This window comes from Trichosurus vulpecula, chromosome 7, assembly GCF_011100635.1.
Source record: "Trichosurus vulpecula isolate mTriVul1 chromosome 7, mTriVul1.pri, whole genome shotgun sequence".
Taxonomy (NCBI): domain Eukaryota; kingdom Metazoa; phylum Chordata; class Mammalia; order Diprotodontia; family Phalangeridae; genus Trichosurus; species Trichosurus vulpecula.
Window position 1 is genome coordinate 28,518,391 of NC_050579.1, and position 20,440 is coordinate 28,538,830.

The window sequence follows — 20,440 nt, forward strand, 5'->3', positions numbered from 1 at the left end:
AAAGAATGGCCTAGCAACACGTGTGCTTCATGGGAATACTCACTAAGGCCTCATTGGCTTGTCGGGCCTCGGCTTCTAGCTGAAACAGCCGCCTTTCCAGTTCATCTTTGGCTCTCTCAGCCTCTTCTCTGAGCTGCTTCTCCCTGGCTAGCCTCTGATGCTCCATCTGGAAAAGAAATGAAGGGAGACATGACATCTGCAGACTCCATGTCCACCTCTACCCTGCCATACCTTTATTCCTGAAATGGAACTAGATTGAAAAAAGAAAATTGAATTAGGGCTCACCCTGGGTGGGGTGGGGCAAAAAGCAACTCTGTTTAGGCTTGGTGGATTTTTACAAATCCTAAGTTATTTTTCAGCTGTCTGCCATGACTGCATGTGTGTGTACCTACAATTAAGAACCTGATGGGTAGATTTTGAACAGTGGTGAAATCAGCAGGCAGGATGGCAAAAGAACACACTTCCCACCTTGAGAGCTAAGAGCCTGGGGGAGCATTTGGGAAGCTCATCACATGGGTATCCTCACTCAAGGTCCACCAGCTTTTCGATCACACTGTACCCCTGACATTCTCAGGCCATTTCTTTTGGCCAAAGGCCACTGTGAGTCTTATTAAGCAATGACAGGTGAGAGGGTGTGAGTCAAGGTGAACTGCAGGTTAGATGTGATTCTGAGGATGGAAAGAGGTAACACTTCAGGGATAGTCTCCCATCTCTGCCAGGTAACCCCTAGTGGAGCAGCCGGTGGGGGAGGGAGCCATCTGAGGTGAAACCCACACTTCTAACCATGAAAAATGCAACCCACTTTCTTCCGAGCTTTCTCTTCCTTGGCTTGGGCTTTCATTTGCTGAATCTCAATGGAGTCCACTCTTCTCCTCTTCATGAATAGGTCATGGTTTCCAATACACAACTGGAGGATCTACCAAAACAAGAGTTTCCACTGATTCACAGGTTTGTAAATGCTCTTCACGCCACCCAGACCCTTCAGCAGCAGCCTAATTGATCCCCCACCTCTTCAATTCCTTCCCCACCCGGCCGCCATGCTGGTCATTCTCCCTTGACAACCCTTCAGCCTCTCTAAACTCACTGCCCATCATTCTCCTTCAGGCTCTCTCCATACCAGCCACACTGGTCTACTTGCTATGCTCCATCACCATTTCATCTCCCATTCCTATGACTTTGCCCAGGCTGTATCCCATGCCTGGACATCGTCCCTCCTTACTTTTGCCTTGTGGAATCAGAGGAATCAAAAAAACCTGGGACCATAAATCTAGAGCTAAAACAGGCCCCAGAGACCCCCCCAGAGGCCACTTAGCCTGAAACTGGCTTCAGTCAAGGCTCAGCTCCGGGGCCAGCTCCTGCACTGATTCTACCTCCTCCCCCTATGCAAATGCCTCCCCACTCCCACCCCTGGAAATGAGTCTCTATTTGCTATTTACTTGTCATTGTTCAAAACATTTTCCCCAACAGTTAGCTCACTTTTGTCTCTGTATCCCCTGCCTGGCCCAAAGTAGGCACTTAAGCACTTCTAAAAGAATGTTCTGAAATCCACAGGAAGAAGCTGCAGCTGACTGGCCATTTCCATCATCCCACAATCCTGCACCTGACAACACTGCACTCACAGGCTTCTGCTCCAACTCCCTTCCTCTGTGGTCAGTGGGCAGGTGCCCAGCTGTGTTCTCCCCACACATTGATTCCTTCCTTCATTCCCTTCCACCTTTTCACCTTCATGCTTTCCCACCTAAGAACTCCATCACAACTTCACACTTCACACACTGTCGCAGTGCCCAAGGCTTTTCAAGGTCACCACTGGATACAATTACTTTTCTTTTCTTTGTTTCTCTTTTTTTTTCCAGAGACTAGATCTCCCCATCTGGCCTAGGCTGGAAGATCAACAACTAGGTTGGTCCCACCGCTGATTAACACAGAAGCTTCAACATGCCCAGTTCTGACCTGGGCTGGTTCATCCCTCCTTAGGCAGGCAGGCAGCCAGTGTCCCCCTTCTCTGGGAGGCTCACCATACTGGCATCACACTTAGTGGTACCCCACTCAGCTTTAGCCCTACTACGGCTCAGAACTCCTAAGCTCAAGCAAGCTACCATCCTCAGCCTCTCTGCCAGCAACGGTGACAGGCACATGTGCCAGCATTTAGGGGCACAACATCTTGTCAAATCTGTGCTGGCTGGGGCAACCATGAATGTTGCTGAAATGATCTTGCAATTTGGGAGTAGGCTGGTTTAAACATAATGCCCGAACAAGCCACTGCTTTTGAGGATCTCCAGTGCTTTGCAAACTCCACATCCCTAAGCCCTATAAGCAAACAATTATTGTTTATCTTTTCACAGATAGAGAAACCATGGTTAAGTCAGGGAAGTGAGGCAGAACTCCATTTCTGGCCTAGAATTCAGACAGAAGGCTTTGGTCCTTGGGCTTAATTGATTTGTTTTGTTGACTCTTGGGATTCTCTAAGTAAACCACTATGAAACAGTGATTTTGTTTCTTCTTGGCCTGTGCTTACATCTTCCATGTCTTTTTCTCGCTCTACTGCTACAAAGAGCATTCCTTGAACTATATCAATAATAGACGTCCTGACTTTGCCCCATCAGCTTGTTTGTTTTTTTTCTTTTTTAAATGGTGTAACTGACAGAAGATTTGAATGAGGTAACTGCTTACCAACTTATTCACCTTCAGCTGTGAGGAAAAGAACTTGAAAACTTCTGCCTTTTTGTCAAGAGGCTTAATTGTTAACTGGTGGAGAGAGGAAAACACGGTCATTAAGATGCTGAGGAGGTCCTCGAAAGGTCTGCGTTCTCTGTGGAACTATCTCACCAGGGGACTCTGAGAGGAGAGCAGCAGAGGCATGTGGCTCTAAGGTAAGAGAGTTATCAGGCATGTATGGCCTGGTGGGTGCCCTTCCACATCAGCTACCAAGAGTATGGGCTAGGTGGCCCTCGCATCTAGAGCCAGAAGTGCCGACACGAACAGCACATTATGGGGAACAGCACCAAGCTCCCACTTGTTAGTGTCATCTGCTTTTAGCCACACAAACAAGCCAGTAAGTGTGCAGCCACAACCAGAGGAGGAAGTGAACACAAGCAGAAGAAACACAAAATATTAAAGCATTTTCTGCTCTGAGAAGTTCATTCACTCATTCCCTAAATTTTGGGGGGTTCTGACAGTGTGTGGGGTTGGGAACTGCAGTTCCATATTTGGTTTTCCATGCTTCATTGGTTAGGTTGAGAATTCAGATTAATGCAGAGACAGTAGGGAGATTCGGAAACGGCAAGCTGACTCGAGAGCCCCACCATAAGGGAGTTTCCTAGGAGTTGGGGAGATACATGCAAGGGTGCTGGTGGATGTCTACCAACCAGCTTGGGGGGTTCATGGGACACATTTTCTCCATCACTTCCTCAAGTCCAGACAATCAACAAAACTATCAACCAAACCCTGATTTGCCGTGTCTGAAAATTTAGCCACTGGCTCTCTTGAGCCTGTTGGAGCAGGCCCCAATCCACCCCTTGGATCTATGGAACTTGGATCACAGCTTGGAGCAGGTTTTCTCTCAGGCCACTTCCCTCCCATCACCCTCTCCTGCCATGCAATATTAGAGCTCAGAACATGCTCTCCACTTCCTTTGTTCACTGCAATCAGCACCCTTGGCTACCAACCCCTTGTTCTGACTCATGAAGCCCAGTGGGTCTTTGTAAATCTGCCTCCTGTTACCAAATCTCCATTAAGGCCTTCTGATGGGAAACATGTCAAAGAAAGAGTTACAACTTGCCCCAGCTGGCAGCACAAGCAGAGTGTAATCATCAGCCTTCTCTTGGAGATGGTGCAGCAGAGGCTGGGTCCCCCCAGAAGCCCACACCTTTCCTTAGGTTATTTTCCCTCCCTTTTTCTTTTTTTTTGCATGCCCAAATAAAAATAACTAACTTCCTCTCCTCCCAGGGCCCAAACAAACTGCACTTTAAAAGGATCCAGCCAATCACACTCTCCCAAAGCATGAAAGGTCCAACCATCCCCACCTACCTCCTTCTCACTATAGGAAATGTTTCTGATGGCACTCCATTCAAAAGATTTGTTTGGAGAGAACCTGTTGTCGATGCTGTAGACATGGATCCCTTTAGCATCTACACCAAGCAGGAGATCTGTGTGGTTTTTATTTTGCTGCAAAAGAACCAAATGCCCAGCAAAGGGATTGAAAACACAATCTGCTAAAGCAAAGAAATCAAACATTAGACTGACTTCTAAATTACCCAGTATCCATCTTGTCTGTACATGGTTGTTTGTATGGTACCTCCCCACTAAAATGTAAGCTCTTTGATAGCACCTCATGCCTATGAGATTGGCTAACATGACAGAAAAGTAAAATGACAAATGCTAGAGGGGATGTGGAAAAACAGGGACACCAATGTATTGTTGGTGGAGCTGTAAACTGGTCCAACCACTCTGGAGAACAATTTGGAATTTCTGAGCCTACCTTAACCCAGCAATATCACTACAAGGTCTGTGCCCTAAAGAGATACAAAGAAAATGGAAAAAGACCTATTTGTACAAAAATATAGCAGCTCTTTTTCTGGTAGAAAAGAACTGGGAATTGAAGAGACACCTATGAATTGGGGGATGGCTGAACAAGTTGTGTTATAAGATTGTAATGGAGTACTATTGTGCCATAAGAAATGATGAGCAGGATGGTTTCAGAAAAAACTAGGAAGGCTTACATGAACTGATGCAAAGCGAAGGGAGGAGAACCCTGTACAGTAACAGCAATGCTGTAAGTATAGTCACCTGTAAAAGACAGCTACTCTGATCAAGACAATTCCAAGGGACCCACGATGAAAAATGCTCTCTAACTCCAGAGACACAAGTGATGGATTCTGGGTACAGACTGAAGCATGTTTTTCTCTATTTAGTTTTTTTCTTTTTCATAACATTGCTAATGTAGAAATAAGTTTTGCATGACTTCATATGTATGATCAGTATCATCTCTTACTTTTTCAATGGGTAGAGGAGGTAGTGGAAGGAGAGAGAGAATTTGGAATTGAAAATAAACATTTAGGGGGAGGGAGGGAAGAAAATCTGGAACTCAAAATTATGTAGAACCGAGTGTTGTAAACTAAAAATAAAAAAAAAACAACAAAAAAATAAAAATAAACACTTAAAATTTTTTAAAAAAAAAGGAATGAAATTCCTTGAGGGAGTTGGTTTTTTGGGGGGCTTTTTGCCTTTCTTTGTATATCCAGGCTTTAGCACAACGCCTGGCACTTAGTAGGTGCTTAATAACTGATTATGGAGTTGTTGACTGAGATTACCTTCAATTCGCCCCGGTTGTATCTTGTAAGTACATCATTTTTTTACATGTTGTCTCCCTGATTAGATGTGACCTTCTTGGGACAGGTTTTGTCTTTCTTTGTATATCTCAGAGCTTAACCCAGGGCCTGGCACACTGATGTTCTTCTTGCTCAGTCGTTTTCAGTCATGTCTGACTCTTCATGACCCCATTTGGGGTTTTCTTGGCAAAGATACTGGAGTAGTGGTTTGCTGTTTCCTCCTTCATCTCATTTGACAGATGAGGAAAGTGAGGCAAACAGGGTGAAGTGACTTGCCCAGGGTCACACAACTAGTAAATGTCTGAGGCCGGATTTGAACTCAAGAAGCTGAGTCTTCCTGACTCCAGGCCTAGCGCTCTATCCACTGAACCACCTAGCTTCCCACATGGCACACATTAGAAGCTAAATAAATGCTTGTTGACTTACTTCCATGCATTCAACACAGATATTCCTACAGCAGAAGGTGAGGTTTCTAAAACTCCACATGTGCCCCTGATCTCTGAGGTCTTCTACATGAAGCCATAAAGAGAACAAAACAGCTAGCAGACTAGGACCCTGAAGCAGTACCTGCCTCAACTAAAACTTGGGAGGAAGTGAGCCAGCCTGCTGGTATACTGGAGCTGCCCAGGCATGTCAGACATAACTGTAGGGGCGGATGCCAGGAAAAACCCGTTAACAGGTTCACAAGTCAGAGAGTCAGGAGCCAAACTGTTACTGATCCCTGAGATCAAAAGGCTGAACAACTTCAAAGCACGGTCTGTTAGACAAGGAGAAGCATTGTGAAGGTTCAGGTTGACTGAAACATTCCTGGGTTAATAACATATCCTTTCATTCAAGGCTAATGTTCCCATCTCTCTCTGAGACACTGGAGCTGTGTGGAGTAACCCTGAACGCCAGTGTGGGCAGAGGCCATTCCCTCGGTGCTGGTGTCTCCTGGAGTGGGAGGCAGGGCGGCCAGCAGCTCTACCCGATAGCTGTCAACCCGGGGCATTGCACCATCACGTCCAAGGAAGAGAAGTCCCATGCAGAGGAAGAAGGGCACTGGATAAGGAGCCACAAGACCTGTGCTCGAGCCCATTTATTACTTCTGTGTGACCTTGGAGAAGTCATTTAAGCTTTCTGAAGATCCGTATCTCCTTCCTTAAATGATCATAATCCTATCTGCCCAGCCTCCCGACCTCAGAGTATGCTTAAGAGGAGGAAATGAATCAAAATCTTACATCTGAAAGAATTGTGAAAAATACAGTGTGCTATAAAAACACAAGACGGTAGTAGCGGAAGTAGCAGTGATGGTGATGGTGGTAGTAGGAGCAGTGTGGTGGTGGTGGTGGTGGTGGCAGTTAGTAGTAGTAGTGGTAGTAGTCATGATAATGGCCGTAGTAGTAGTGATAATGGCGGTAGCAGTAGTAGCAGTAATAGCAGTATTAATAGTAGTCTTGGTAGTAGTGCTAGTACCAGTAGTAGTAGTGGTGGCAGTAGTAGTAGTGGTAGTAGCAGTAGTAATAGTGGTAGTAGCAGTCCTTAGCTTTATTCAAGACTTTTGAGCCTTGAGTCAACTCCTGCAAGGGATCTTTTAGTTCCTTTCCATTCAACAAGCATTTATTAAGCACCTACTGTATATGCCAGGCACAAAGCTAGACTCTGAGGATATTAAGACAAAAACCAAAACATGCCCTGACCTCAAGGAGTTTACATTCCACTGAGAAGAATTCATGTGAGCAGAAATAGAAGAAAACACAAACTGCACAAAATAATGACAAAGTAATTTCAGGGGAAACACGAACAGCAATGACCCTATTAGGAGATGGTCTTTGAGTTGAACCTATCAAAGAGAAGAAGGCGAGTTAAAGACATGAAGGCAGGAGATGGAGTATGTGGTCAAACAGGGAGGGGTGTCCAACACACATCCCAAACCAGACTGAAAGCCAATTGAGAGGTATTTAAGAAAATAAAAATAGAATCAAACATAAATAATATTGTATTTTAAAACTAAGTCCGTCTGCAGCCAGAAGAGATCTTCACACCCAGATTTAGGGCCCCATTTCTATATGGGTTTGACATCACTGTGTGAAAGGAACATGGTGGAAGCCAGTTTGCTGTCCAGTGCATGAGGGAAAGTCCTGCCAAGTCCATCCAGGACAGACAGCCTGCAGGCAGACTGTGCAAGGCTTTCATGACAAAATGAGGAGCTTGTGTCTTTACCTCAAGGCACTGATGAGGCCCTTGAGCATCTTGAGCAGGTAAGGGCATGTGCTCGAGGAATACCCTTATGGAGGTCATGTGGAAGATAGAATAGAGAGGGAAGACAACCGATCAGCAGGCTGTTGTGATGAGTCTGCTTGAGGGGGATGATGGTCTGAATTAGGGTGGTAGTCAAGTAAGAGGAGAAAAGGAGAGTCGTGAAACCTATTGTGGAAGTAGAATCAACAAGACTGGACAAATGATTGGAACTGGGAATGAGAGAGGAATGAAGGATGACTCCTAGGTTATAAACCTACATCCCTGAGAATGTAATGAGCCCTCAATAGGGAAGTTAGGAAGAGGAATGGGTTTAGGGAGAGACACTGAATCCTCTCTTGGACATGTGGAGTGTGAGATGTCTATGGGACATCCAGTTGGCAAGATCCAGAGGCAGCCAGTGATGTGATCAGGAGAGAGATGAGATCTGGATATACAGACCTGGGAGTTTACAGAGAGACTGTAGTTAAACCCATGGGGGCTGGTGAGACAAATGAAACAGAATGTGGAGAGAGGAAGGCAGATCCAACAGAGTGCTAGAGCATACCTACACATAAGAGGCAAACAGAGAGGCTGATGCTGCAAAGGAGACTGAGAAGGGTCAGTCATACAGGAAGGAAAACTAGGAGAGAGCATTACCACAAACACTCAAAAAGAGGAAAAGGGGGCAGTCACAAGCATCAACGTCTTTAGAGAAGCCTAGGTTCACTTTGTCCTTATTCCTGTGTGTATTTATTTATCTGTGTACCTGTTATTTACCTCCAGGAGACTGTAAGCCCCTTGAGGGCAGGGACTGGTTTCATTTTTGTCTTTAGATCCCCAAGGCCCCAACACAATGGCTGGCACACATAAGTGCTTGTGGAACTGAATTGAATTGAATTATAATAAAATCATTTCAGACTATTTAGCAACTCCATAATAGTTATACATAGCAACTCTACTCACACAATCCAAACCCGACCGAATTTAAAAGGCTAAAAGAAGAATGATCACCACCTGGGTGGTCATTAATAATGTATAATACTAATAATATGCAACAATAGCTGGCATTTATGAAGCGCTTTTACAAATATTTTCTTCTCAACGACCCTGGAAGGAAGATTCTTTTCCCTATTTTACAGATGATGAAACGGAGACAGATAATGATTAAGTGATTTGCTCAGGGTCCCACAGCTAGTAAGTTTCTGAGACAGAGATCTGACCTCATGTCTTCCTGATACCATGTGTATCCCTCCATCCAGTCTACCAAACTGTTTCATCAAAAAGAAAGAAAGATGCTATACACCAAAAGAAAAAGGACATACAAAAAATCTGTAAAGAAGCAGTCCCCTAACCGTACCAGAATTTAGATGGCTTAAGTGGTGACATCCAGAGAAATTCTACGGAGGCTGTGAGTGACAGCAGAACCAAGAACGCAGGTGCAGAACCATTCAAGAAGAGGAATGTGACTTCTGACAGGAGTGGGGAACCTGCAGCCTCAAGGCCATATGTGGCCCTCTAGGTCCTCCCGGATGACCCTTTGACTGAATCCAAACTTCACAGAACAAATTCCCTTAGTAAAAGGATTTGTTCTGTAAAACTTGGACTCAGTCAAAAGGCCACACCCAAGGACCTAGAGGGCTGTATGTGGCCTCAAGGCTGCAGGTTCCCCACCCCTGCAGCAGCTTAGTGGGGAGGTGGGGATCAGTCAATGTGGGAGTGAAGAATAAAGCATCCATTCACTAACTTTCCTCCCCATATACAAAAAGAAAACTTGCGATTCTCTGTGGCCTCACTGGCAGCATGCTCCAGCTAATGGTGATGCCTGAAAACCCTCGGGTCTAAGCAGCTGCTAGTGAAGAAGCCACATCCCTGGCAGGCAGCTTTCTGGTAATGAGTCTGTCTGCATTTCATTGGGCAGGCCCTCAGATGGCAGCCATTATTGGCTAATCACTGGACTCCTCAGAGCCTTCCCAACTCAGGCCAACCTGCCAGAGCTCGAAGACCTACAGCACAGGCTTTGGGAATGCAGACCACCTTGACGCTCTGTTAAGGAGGAGGACTTTCAGAGACAGACATTTTTAACGTGGACTGAAAATGTTAACTAGAATAAGTCTATCCCTTCAAAGGAAGGCCCAGCATCACTCGGAGGTTCTGCCTCTTTTTAAGTTCATACAATTTTCTTTCAGTAATTAGCTCAGGTTACACCAGTGGCTGGGGTCATATGCCCTACTCCATTCATAAAGTCTCAGATAAGACCCTTAAATAGTTTTCCATGAATATCAGTCTCTTCTCCAGCTATGGTTTTTTCCTGGATTCAGGATCAGAAAGTATAACATAGGCCAGATCTTTATAGCTTTTATAAAAAATTACTCCAGTTGATTTATTCAGGCTGAGACCTTCAGGGATCCCAAAGCCCAAAACTTGGTTATCTAACATGGTGTCAGGGTACTTGACATTTTCCAGCTTGGAAAAGGGTCTGCAAATGAAAAAGAGACAGTAATCTGGAAACTAGCTCCAAACGTGTTTCACTGGTAATCCCAAAATAACCCTGAAAAAAACCCAGCTTTTATGAAATGGCTAGAGACTGAAGATAATGGCCTGACCCATTTAAAAGCAAACTTTACTTACTTCGATGGAGAAGTAATTGACACCATACATCGCCAAATCTTGGGCAATTTTCAGATAGTTCATCTCGGCTTCATCCCTGGAAAAAAAAAAACACAAAAGTTCAGGAAAAATCTAAGATAGGAAGATATTACTTCCAGCACCTTATTTCAAAAACCTACCCTTTTATACTAACTCAGTTTAATCATAATTTTAAGTCAGTCAGTTTCTAATTAGTCTGAGTGGTTTTTAAAAAAAATAAATACAACTTGTTACATCTTTTGTCTGCTATAATTACAGACAAAGGAAATCTAGTAACATTTCTGAAGGGCGGCAAGGAGCTCTGGACTTGGAGTCAGGCAACCTGGTTTTGATGGGGTGCTTGTGCTCTGGACCCTAATTCTAACATTTCTCCTTAGCCTCTGCTTGGGTGCCTGTGCCTGGACTCCAGTTCTAAAATCACATCTCTCCCTAGCTTCAAAGCATTGGCTCTAGCAGTTTCTCTCCAGCTCAAGGGCAGCATTCCTTAGCTAAACACTTATCTCTCCTCCTGATACTCCAGCCAGCTGCACATTCAGAATTTATTGATCCGACTACCTATGTATTGCTAATTGGTTATGCACTGGGACATAACAATATTTACTGCTTACTGACCTTCCTGATATGTATCCTAGACATAGTCAAATGTATGCTCACTTACATTCATCTTGTCTAACAAGACATTTGATGGAAGCAACATGGATATTTCCAGCCAGCCCTGACCTTCAGTTGACTTAGTGATGTTTCACAGTCAAAACCACACCCCCAGGTAGCCCCACCTTGGGCTACTTCCCAGTGAGCTCTGGGTAAGATACCTGTGCAGTAGATACAAAAAGTGCATGTTCCTTTAGGAAGTGACCACCTCTTAACTACTCCCTAATCCCACCCCAAAACACCTAACTGACATGTTTCACCCCCAAGTCTTGCATTTAAACTTTCCCTGTATCCCTGGAAGGTTGCAGGTTCCCTAAGAACTCTTGCCCATTGTAAAGCATAATAAATCCTTGCCACCTTGACTCAAAGAATGTTTCAAATCGTGAATTTGTTCCAGACGGCCCCGACCCTCTCCAGTACTTGGGTCTTCAAGGGGCACTCCCTCTCAACAACCCCGTCTGGGAACTCCAGTTTTGGGGTTCCTGGACCTCGTCTCCCTCAGCCCTCAACAGCTTCAAACCTGGTCTCTGCTACTGCTTACTTCTGTGTGATCCCGGACAAGTCACCTCGCCTCTGGGCAGGCCTCAGTCTCCTCATCTGTAAAACAAGGGAGCTGGGCTCTATGGCTGCTGAGGCCCCTTTCTGCTCAAAAGCTGCAACACTCCATCAGCGTAAGGTTCACGAAGTGTCCCCCTTGGAGTGTTGGCTTGGAGTCCAGAAGACCTGGGTTCACATCCCACTTTAAACACCAGCTGCGGTGAACACTGACAAGTCATTTAGCTTTCTGGTGCCTCAGTTTCCTCATCTGTAAAAAGAACACTGGAGACTAAGTGTCTTCTGTTGTCCCTTCCATCTCTAAATCTATAATCCTATAAATCTGGGCTGGGGGGAGGGAAGGAAGGGTAGTTAGCATGAGCATTGTTACCCCCATTTTAATTACCAATTATCCTCAAGGTCATATAGCTAATAAACACCAAGATGAGGATTCCAATCCTATCTCTCCTCACTCCAGGTCTAGTCTACTTTCCCCAGCACCAGCCAGGCAGCCGCCCACATACATCTCTGCCAGAGGAGAGACTGGCAAAATACTTTTTCTACAGTAGTCAACAAATGCTGGTTGATTCACTGACTCTAGAGAGAAGGCACAACAAATTCCTGTTTTGTATAAATACCCAAGGAGGCTGAATTCCATAAGTAGCAAAAAGACCCTCTTCTCCAGTGAGGATTCACAAGGATAGCATGATCCTGAGGCCCTCATCTTGTTCCATTTCAGAAATATCCATAATATTAATACAAATTTGTTATTTGATGGTTTCATGTAGATGTGTCTGGTTTTCCTAACTAGACCCATTTCGGACAAAGAAAATGTCTTACATTCTTACCTCTCCCAATTTCTAGTACAATCCTGGACACAGAGTAAGCATACAATAAAGACTAGATGAATGACTGAACAGATGGAGAGATGGCTGGATTGATGGATGGATGGCTGGCTGGCTAGATGGATGGATGGATGAATGGATGGAAAGATGGATGGATGGATGGATGGACAGATGGACAGATGGACAGATGGATGGATGGATGAGTGGACTGAAAGATGGATGGATGGATGGATGGATGGACAGATGGACAGATGGATGGATGGATGAACGGATGGATGGATGGGTGGATGGATGGACAGACGAATGAACGGATGGAGGGACGGATGGACAGATGGATGGATGGATGGACAGTTGGATGGATGGACAGACAGATGGACAGAAGAATGAGAGAGAATGAATGTTGATGATAATTTCTGATGGATTTGTTTCTCCATTCCTTGGACAGGAGGAAGCATTCCCCACCTCCAGGAGAAAGAGCTGCCTCCCCCAAACCACTCCAACATTGTCTCCCAGATCCTTTTCCAACATCCAGCAAACTCTGCAAGTTCTGACTAAATCCTTCCATGTGGCTCTTAGCACCAGTAAAAAACAGAGCAGGCCCACTGGCACAGGAGGGGCAGCTCTCCTCCTGGAGGTGTGTGGACATGGGCTGGCTCTCCTAGAGATGTTCCTCCAGTCACACCTTACACAGGTTTATTCAGGAGAGGGTGTGACTGAATCAGAGTAACACAGCCAGCTTCACTGGGAAAACTTTTACTTCCCAACCCACCCCTTACCTTCTCCCCATTCCTGGCTTTCTCTCATGGTGGAGATTTGGAATCTTTGTGCCTTAAATTTACCCTACACATACGCTTTCTGAGGTATCCCGAGCCTTTCCCAAGAACAGAGAGGTAACATGATATTGTAGATAGACAGCTTGACTCAGAATCAGGAAAATGCTACCACTTCCACATGCTAGCTGGGCCTTTACCTTCTGCCTCTCAGTTTTCTCATCCCTAAAATGGGGATAATACAACCTGAATTACCAACTTATGGCTCAAGTGAGCTCACATACACTTTGTAAAACTTAAAATGTTATACAGATTATGATCTGATTAGGATGTTTTATTTTAATTCCTAAGATAGTGAGCAGGGAGATCTTGTCCTGTTTGCTTTGGCCATGGAGTGTGGGAGGCATGGCACCAGAGAGTGTAAGGGGTTAAATGCCCGATGCTGCCAGTCTTCCTGAGCACAACAGTGCTCATGGGATGAGTCACTCAGGAGGTGTGTCAGTTGCAGGAAGGTGAGCCCCAGGGCATGGTAAACATGAGTCACCTCAAACCATTCTGACCCTCCAGAAGAAGGTACAGCTCAAGAAGAACTCAGTCTCCCTCCTTCTCTGCCCAGCTAAGAAGCCATCATCATCCTTCTCAACACAAGGAATCCTCAATAAAACACTATGTGTCATAACATGATATTTGGCAGGAGCTAAGTGGGTCCCAAGCCTGAGCAGGGGGTTGAGAGCCCTGGACTCAAAGTGAAAAGAGACCTGGGCTCTTCTTATCCCTCCCAACACTAGTGTTTAGTGATGTGCAAGTGACTCTGAGCTTCAGTTCACTACGAGTTCCTCCTGGTAAATCCTATGGATGCCTATAGTTCTGACCTCACAAGACTGTTGTAGGACCAAAAATGAAGTCACAAACAAACCTCTCTCTGCTATACATCATGTCACGTATTACTAATAACAAGAAGTGGCATTTACATATGGAAATCACCTTATATATGTTATCTCATGAAGAAGGGGGCCCCTCAGGGCCCTTCAACACCCTGACGATAGTATTTTACTGAAGATCTGGGATAATTACATCTTGTAAGCCACAGTGCTTGACTTCAGCAGCTTCAAACAGGCCAGCATTATGCCCACAGTCTTCCAATGGGTGTTGTACCTCCCTACCTGGCAATGCCCCTATGCTCTGCATACCAGGCTGTGATCTTTTCTTCCCACATGTGGACTGTCATCTGATACTGCTTGAGGACCTGCCAAGAAAAAGAAGAACTGAGGCTTCTGAGAAGGAAATGCTTCTTCCATTGCTAACTAAAGTGGAAATACTATTATCATCCTCCCCATCCTCAGCCTCCCCCACCTCCTCCACATCTTCCTTTTAATTATCCTCATCCTCACCATTATCCTCTTCCTCCTCCACATAATTAATCTCATCACCATCTTCCTCCTCATCCTCTTCATCATCATCATCACCTTCGTTCTCATCCTTATCACCCTCTTCATTGTCATCTTTATTCTACTCAGCCCCAATAGCATCTGCTCCGGGTCACTTTCATCACAGGACAGTTCCATTAATAAGAGCTAACATTTGTCTCTCACAGAGCACTTAGTAAATGCTCTTCCCTCACAATAGTCCTAAGAGGTTAAAAACAATGCCCTATTCCCTGATGGGTTCTTACTAAATGTAACAGAGGAGGTACATGCGTGTAAGAGGTGGCCACCCACGATGGCAGCTCACACCTCCCTAACAGGATATGTGGATACCCACTCACTCCCTAGGTTAGCTCACTCGCTCCAACCTGCGACCTCCAACTCCCACTAACACGTCTGAGTTTCCAGGGAAGGACCCCCACCACAAAGTTATACCCCCACTCAAACACCTAGAGGTAACCCTATTACGGAAGAATATATTCCCCCCTTCCACCCTGTCAGCTCTCGAATTTCTACTTGTGTTTCCATTTACACAAAACCCGCCATTTACAATAATAACACTTTTAGTAGATGATTAAATAATCATTTATTCAACAATAAGGCAAAGAAGAAAACCAGGGATTATATATTAAAGCAAGTATAGGAATAATAGCTAGTCTATACATAAGTCTGGGCCACACTCGCCCATCGATGCACTGGGTGTCTGTGGCAGAGAGTGATTTACAGAACTTACAGACACCTGCCAAGGACATTCATCAATAAGGAACAAAAGGATGACCTTTGGCCTCTATGTCAATCAGCAGACGCGCACAAGCAAAACCCTAACAGAGAGTTGTGATTTGCCTGCCATTCGCTTATCTCACTCCCCAGAGCAGTCCCTGCTGTGACCCACGCCATCCATGGTGGAAGCCATGAAGCCCAAACTCACAGAACACTAGGGCTGGCAGAGATCTCAGAGGAAAAGTAGGAAGGAGAGCCCTCTCAGCCAGCGTCCCACATAGAGCACGATCGAGCCTCTGAACAAAGGCCTCCAGTGACAAGGCCTTCACTGCTCCACTTGGAGACGGCTCTGAGTGTCTGCAATATCTTACAGAGCCTCAATCGCCTTCCCCAAAGTGTCCCCTCTTCACTTTTCCATCTGCCCCAAAGGGCTCAGCAGAACCCGGCCTCTGCCTTCTCCACTTGACAGCTCTTCAAACATCCTAAGATAGCTAGGAGGCTCCACAAAGTCTCTTTTCCAGGCTAAATGTCCTTAGTTCCTCTGACTGATCTTCAAATGGCATAGTTTTGTATCCTTATGCCAACCCAGGGGCTCTCCTGAACATGAGTGGCTTGATGATGTCCTTCCTAATGAATACTTTGCCAAAAGCACTCCAGCTGATGAGGATGACAAAAAACTGGGAGGAGGGTGTAGGACTGTGGTCCACCCCACCCCAACTAAACAGGAAGGCAGGTACTTCTCATAATGAATTGATCAATCAATCAAAGGCATAAACAATGTACGAATAAGTCTTTAACCAGTTTGGAAAGAATGAAATGCTTCTGAGACACTGCATGAAGCCCAACCAAAAAGAGATGTGTTGGGATTGGGAGAAAGAATCAAATACACCTCTGGGTCTACACATCATATAGCAAGCCAGTTCTGAAGCAAGGATTCCAGCGACTGCTTTGGGAGCTTCCTGGATTGGGAGCACATTGAGAGGCCTTTGATCTTTGTACCTGTACCAAAGGGGGAGGAGGGGGGAGAAGGAGCCAAAGGGAGTGTTCCAGGAGAACACTGTACACAGTAATAGCAACATTGTTCGGCGATCAACCATGATCGACTTGGCTCTTCTCAGCAGTACAGAGATGTAAGACAATTCCAAAAGGCTCGTGATGGAAAATGCTATCCACCTCCAGAGAAAGAAGTATGGAGTCTGAATGCAGATCAAAGCTTTCTTATAGTTTTTCCCTTTTGTTTTGATTCTTCTTTCATAACATAACTAAAGTGGAAATATGTTTAATATGATTATATATGTATGGCCCATGCTGGGGAGGGGCAATGGGAGGCAGACAGGGAGAAAAAAAAATTGGAACTCAAAATTTTTCCAAAAAATGAATGTTGAAGATTGTCTTTACATATAATTGGAAAAAATAAAATGCTATTAAATAAAAAATACTAGACCAAGTAGCAAATATAGAACAATATATGCTAAAGCAGAGGTTCTTAATTTTTTTGTGTCATGGAATCTTTGGGCAGTCTGGTGAAACCTATAGACAGACCCCTTATTAAATGCATAAAATGAATACATGGGATTACAAAAAAAAATGATTTTACTGAAATGAAGTTGTCAAAATGTTTAACGTTACAAGCTGACAGGCCCTGAAATCTATCCACAGACTCTTGAGGGTACATGGAATCCAGGTTAAGAAGCCTGTACTAAAGTACAAAATTGTGAATAGAGCACCAGCCCTGGAGTCAGGAGGACCTGAGTTCAAATCCAGCCTCAGACACTTGACACTTACTAGCTGTGTGACCTTGGGCAAGTCTCTTAACCCCAACTGCCTTACCTTCTCCCCCTGTAAAAATAAAAACAAAAATTTTTAAAAATAAAGTACAAAATTAAATACAATTGAATGATGGTGAAACCTAGAGGTCAGAAAATGAGTCCTCTTAAAAGTTAGAAGGAAGAGACATCAGTATTGGCTGGAGTAGGTGGGAAAAGCTTCACAGAGAAAGTGGGAATTTTAAGAGGCTTTGAAGAATTAGAAGGAGACAACAGAGATCAGCAGAATTAAGGAAAAAGCTGTTTCTTATTAATCTCCTCCTCTGGTTAGGAACACCTCCTGGCATCTCTTCACCTCAAAGTGGGAAGCATTCAAAATCGTGAGAAATGCAAGAAATCTTCTAGATACTCACTCTTTTGGGCAACAGTTCATCTTGGGCTAAGAAGCCTGGTTTGTGAAAGGCAGGGTCATAGTCACCATACTGAAATATAAACAAGACTCCATTTAGCTTGAAGATCGATCAACAAACACTTGTGAAGGACCTGCTGCTATATGGCACGTTCTGTGCTAAGTGACAGGATACAAAATAGGCAAAAGAGAGTCCTTACCTTCAAGGAGCTTAGTCTAACTGGGGGAGACACCATGCGATCAAAAGTATACACACAAGCTATATGGAGGATAAGTAGGAAATAATGAACAGAGGGAAGGCACTGGAACTCATCAGGGATGGGAAAGGCTGCCTATGAAAGACAGGATTTTAACTGAGACTTAAAGAAAGCCAAGAAAGTCAGTAGACAGAGCCAAGAACAGAGAACATTCCAGGCATGGGGGATGGGCAGAGAAAATGCCCAGACATCTGAGATCATGATATTCACTAATGTTTATATAGCACCTACTGAGTGCTAAGCACTTTATGATCACTATCTCATTTGAGATTCACAACAACCCTGTTATCCCCATTTTAGAGATGGAGAAAACTAAGGCAAACAGAGGTTAAGTGACTTGCCCAAGATCACAGAGCGAGTAAGTATCTGAAAGTTTTGCTCTCCAGGTGCTTCCAACTGCAGGCCCATCATTCACCACTTCGCTGCCTCATGGAGGGTCTTGTCCATTGTCCCTGGACTGAAGGGTCCACCTGGGAGCATAAAGTGTAAGAAGACTGGAAAGGTGAGAGAGGGCCAAGTCATGAAGGGCTTTGAACGTCAAACAAGCTCGAGGTGACGAGGGTCTGCACCGGGGGTGGCAGTGTCTGAGGAGGGCTGCAGTGGATAAGGGCTGAGGCAAAGGGGTGCTGGCCAACCAGCAGGCAGCCTCTGCTCCACAGCTACCCCAGAGGGCCTAAGCTAAGGATGACGGAGACCAAGTGGTGAGAAGCCAAAGGGAAGCTTCCTGCAGGCCAAATGTAGTGGAGAGGCCCAGAATTTCAAGTCAAACAACTCGTTAGAAATGAAGCAGCTGGATGGCCGTGAAGAGAGCCCTAGACCTGGAGTCAGGAACAAATGTGACCTCAGACCTGTCCTAGCAGGGTGACCCTGGCCAAGTCACTTCATCTGTTTGCCTCAGTTTCCTCATCTGTAAAACGGGGATCATACGAGCACCAACCTCCCAAGGATTCTGTGAAGATCATGTGAGATGACATTTGTAAAGCACTTTGTAAACATGTTCTTATTATTTATAGAATGTTCCTTCATAAAACTGTAACAAGGTGCTAACCACCAGACTCAAGGCATTTTGTCTAGGGGCTGCTGATCGGTTTCTGAAGCTCCAGCTGCCAAGGCAGGAACAGAGACCTGCGATTTCACTGGTGTAGGAAACTCCTGGGGGAGGAAACTCACTTTACCAATGCAGGGCAGCACTTTCTCAGCACAACTCAGACTTAGAGAGTTGCTTAGAAGGCACAGAGATTAAGTGAATGGCCCAGGGTTACAAAGCCAGTGAGTGTCAGAGGTGGAACTTGAACCCAGATCTTCCTGGTTCCAAGACTAGCTCTCCAATCCACTACAGCCACCCTTCCATACTGCACGGGTTAAGGGCGCAGCACCCCCCCCCCACCCCCGCCCCGATCTGGAAAATTCACGTAAAATTTTTTGACCCTCTTTTCATACCTGAGAAGTCTGAATTATTATGGTATTAAAAGACAAGATACGTTGATATACAATAACATATTTTGTGCATTTTTGAATTTCTAAACTTTTTTACTGGCCTTCACACGTCGTATGCAGCTTCCACAAAACTCTCCAAAAGTTCCCCTGTAATTTCTTATGCCCACCCACAATATAGGGAAACTTGATGGGGAAAGTCCTGATGTGGAAGAGATAACTATTCCAGCATGGCCTCTTTCTATGATAGCCCTGAAGATATCTGAAGGTGGTGCCATAGGTGGTGCCATAATGCAGAGTGCCAGAATTGGGAAGATTCAAGTTCTTGAGTTCAAATCCAACCTCAGACACTTACTAGCTGTGTGACCCCGGGCAAGTCACTTAACCCTGTCTGCCTCAGTTTTCTCATCCATAAAATGAGCTGGAGAAGGAAATGGCAACCCATTCTAGTATCTTTGCATAGTAAACCCCAAATGGAGTCATGAAAAGTCAGACATGACTGAAAAAAAAGACTATTTCATCCTCCCCAGTAGGTTATTTACATAATTATCTTGTTTCTTTAGAGTAAACATTGAGTGGTGTGTGTTTGTGTTTTATATCCAGTAAAAAGCAACAGTCAACCTTTCTACTGACGTTGAATGTAAACTAAAAAAAACTAAAAATAAAGACGTAAGTTCTGTACACTCACCTTAGCCTGGACAGCATATGAAGCCAACAAAACCGTGACCTCTGGAGAACAGTAGATTTCTTCATCTAATATCTGTTTCTTCACCTAAGACATAATAACAATTATGCCTGATTCTAGTTGGTCCCAAGTTAGGATCTGACTAAAGGTACCAGTGGTCAAATAAACGCAAATGTACTCAGACCATATCCCAGCAGGAGCATCATGAAAGTCTCTTTCCTTTTCTTTTCATTTGTTCTTAAAAGTTTTGGGGCAATTTAGACTGATTAAAACTGAGACTGTACTAATAGCCCAATAGGCTAATGAAGCTGAGAAAGGGGACAAGCTACTGTTAACACTGTCTTTCTGAAGTCAGGAAAATATTCTAAGAGAACTCTGTGTTAAACAGGGCTTCAGAAAAATTTGGGTTGTTCAGATAAGGTAAGAGTTATCATCTTTCCCATTTTGCAGGTGATCTAATAATAGTAACTTACATTTACATATCTCTTAAAGGTTCTAAAGTACTTTGGATTATCTCCTCTGAGCCCCAAGGCAACCCTAAGAGGTTGTTTTCACCCCACCCGTACAGTATCTTCATCTCCATTTGACAGATAAGGACCCAAAGACTCAAAGAGATTAAGTGACCCCCTCCCCACAGAGGGGGCTGGCTAGCAGCAGAAGCAAGACTTGAATGTTTGTTACACCACTGGTTCTTTCTCTGTTGTCCACAATCAAGCCCAGCCCAGGTCTTCCTCATACTTTAAAAAACCTTC

The 20,440-nt window shown here is 44.6% G+C and overlaps 1 protein-coding gene across 1 annotated transcript in view; it reads right to left on the reverse strand.

The window, feature by feature from the left end:
* Positions 1 to 20,440, reverse strand: part of LOC118858031 (merlin-like) — a 45,592-nt gene that overhangs the window by 12,302 nt on the left and 12,850 nt on the right. Inside the window, exons 4-11 of the mRNA XM_036768456.1 lie at positions 19,692 to 19,775; positions 17,317 to 17,385; positions 14,157 to 14,239; positions 10,176 to 10,251; positions 4,027 to 4,164; positions 2,671 to 2,745; positions 803 to 916; positions 44 to 166 (exon numbers count right to left, since the gene is read on the reverse strand). Coding sequence (XP_036624351.1) covers positions 44 to 166; positions 803 to 916; positions 2,671 to 2,745; positions 4,027 to 4,164; positions 10,176 to 10,251; positions 14,157 to 14,239; positions 17,317 to 17,385; positions 19,692 to 19,775 — 762 coding nt within the window. The remainder of the gene's footprint in view (positions 1 to 43; positions 167 to 802; positions 917 to 2,670; positions 2,746 to 4,026; positions 4,165 to 10,175; positions 10,252 to 14,156; positions 14,240 to 17,316; positions 17,386 to 19,691; positions 19,776 to 20,440) is intronic.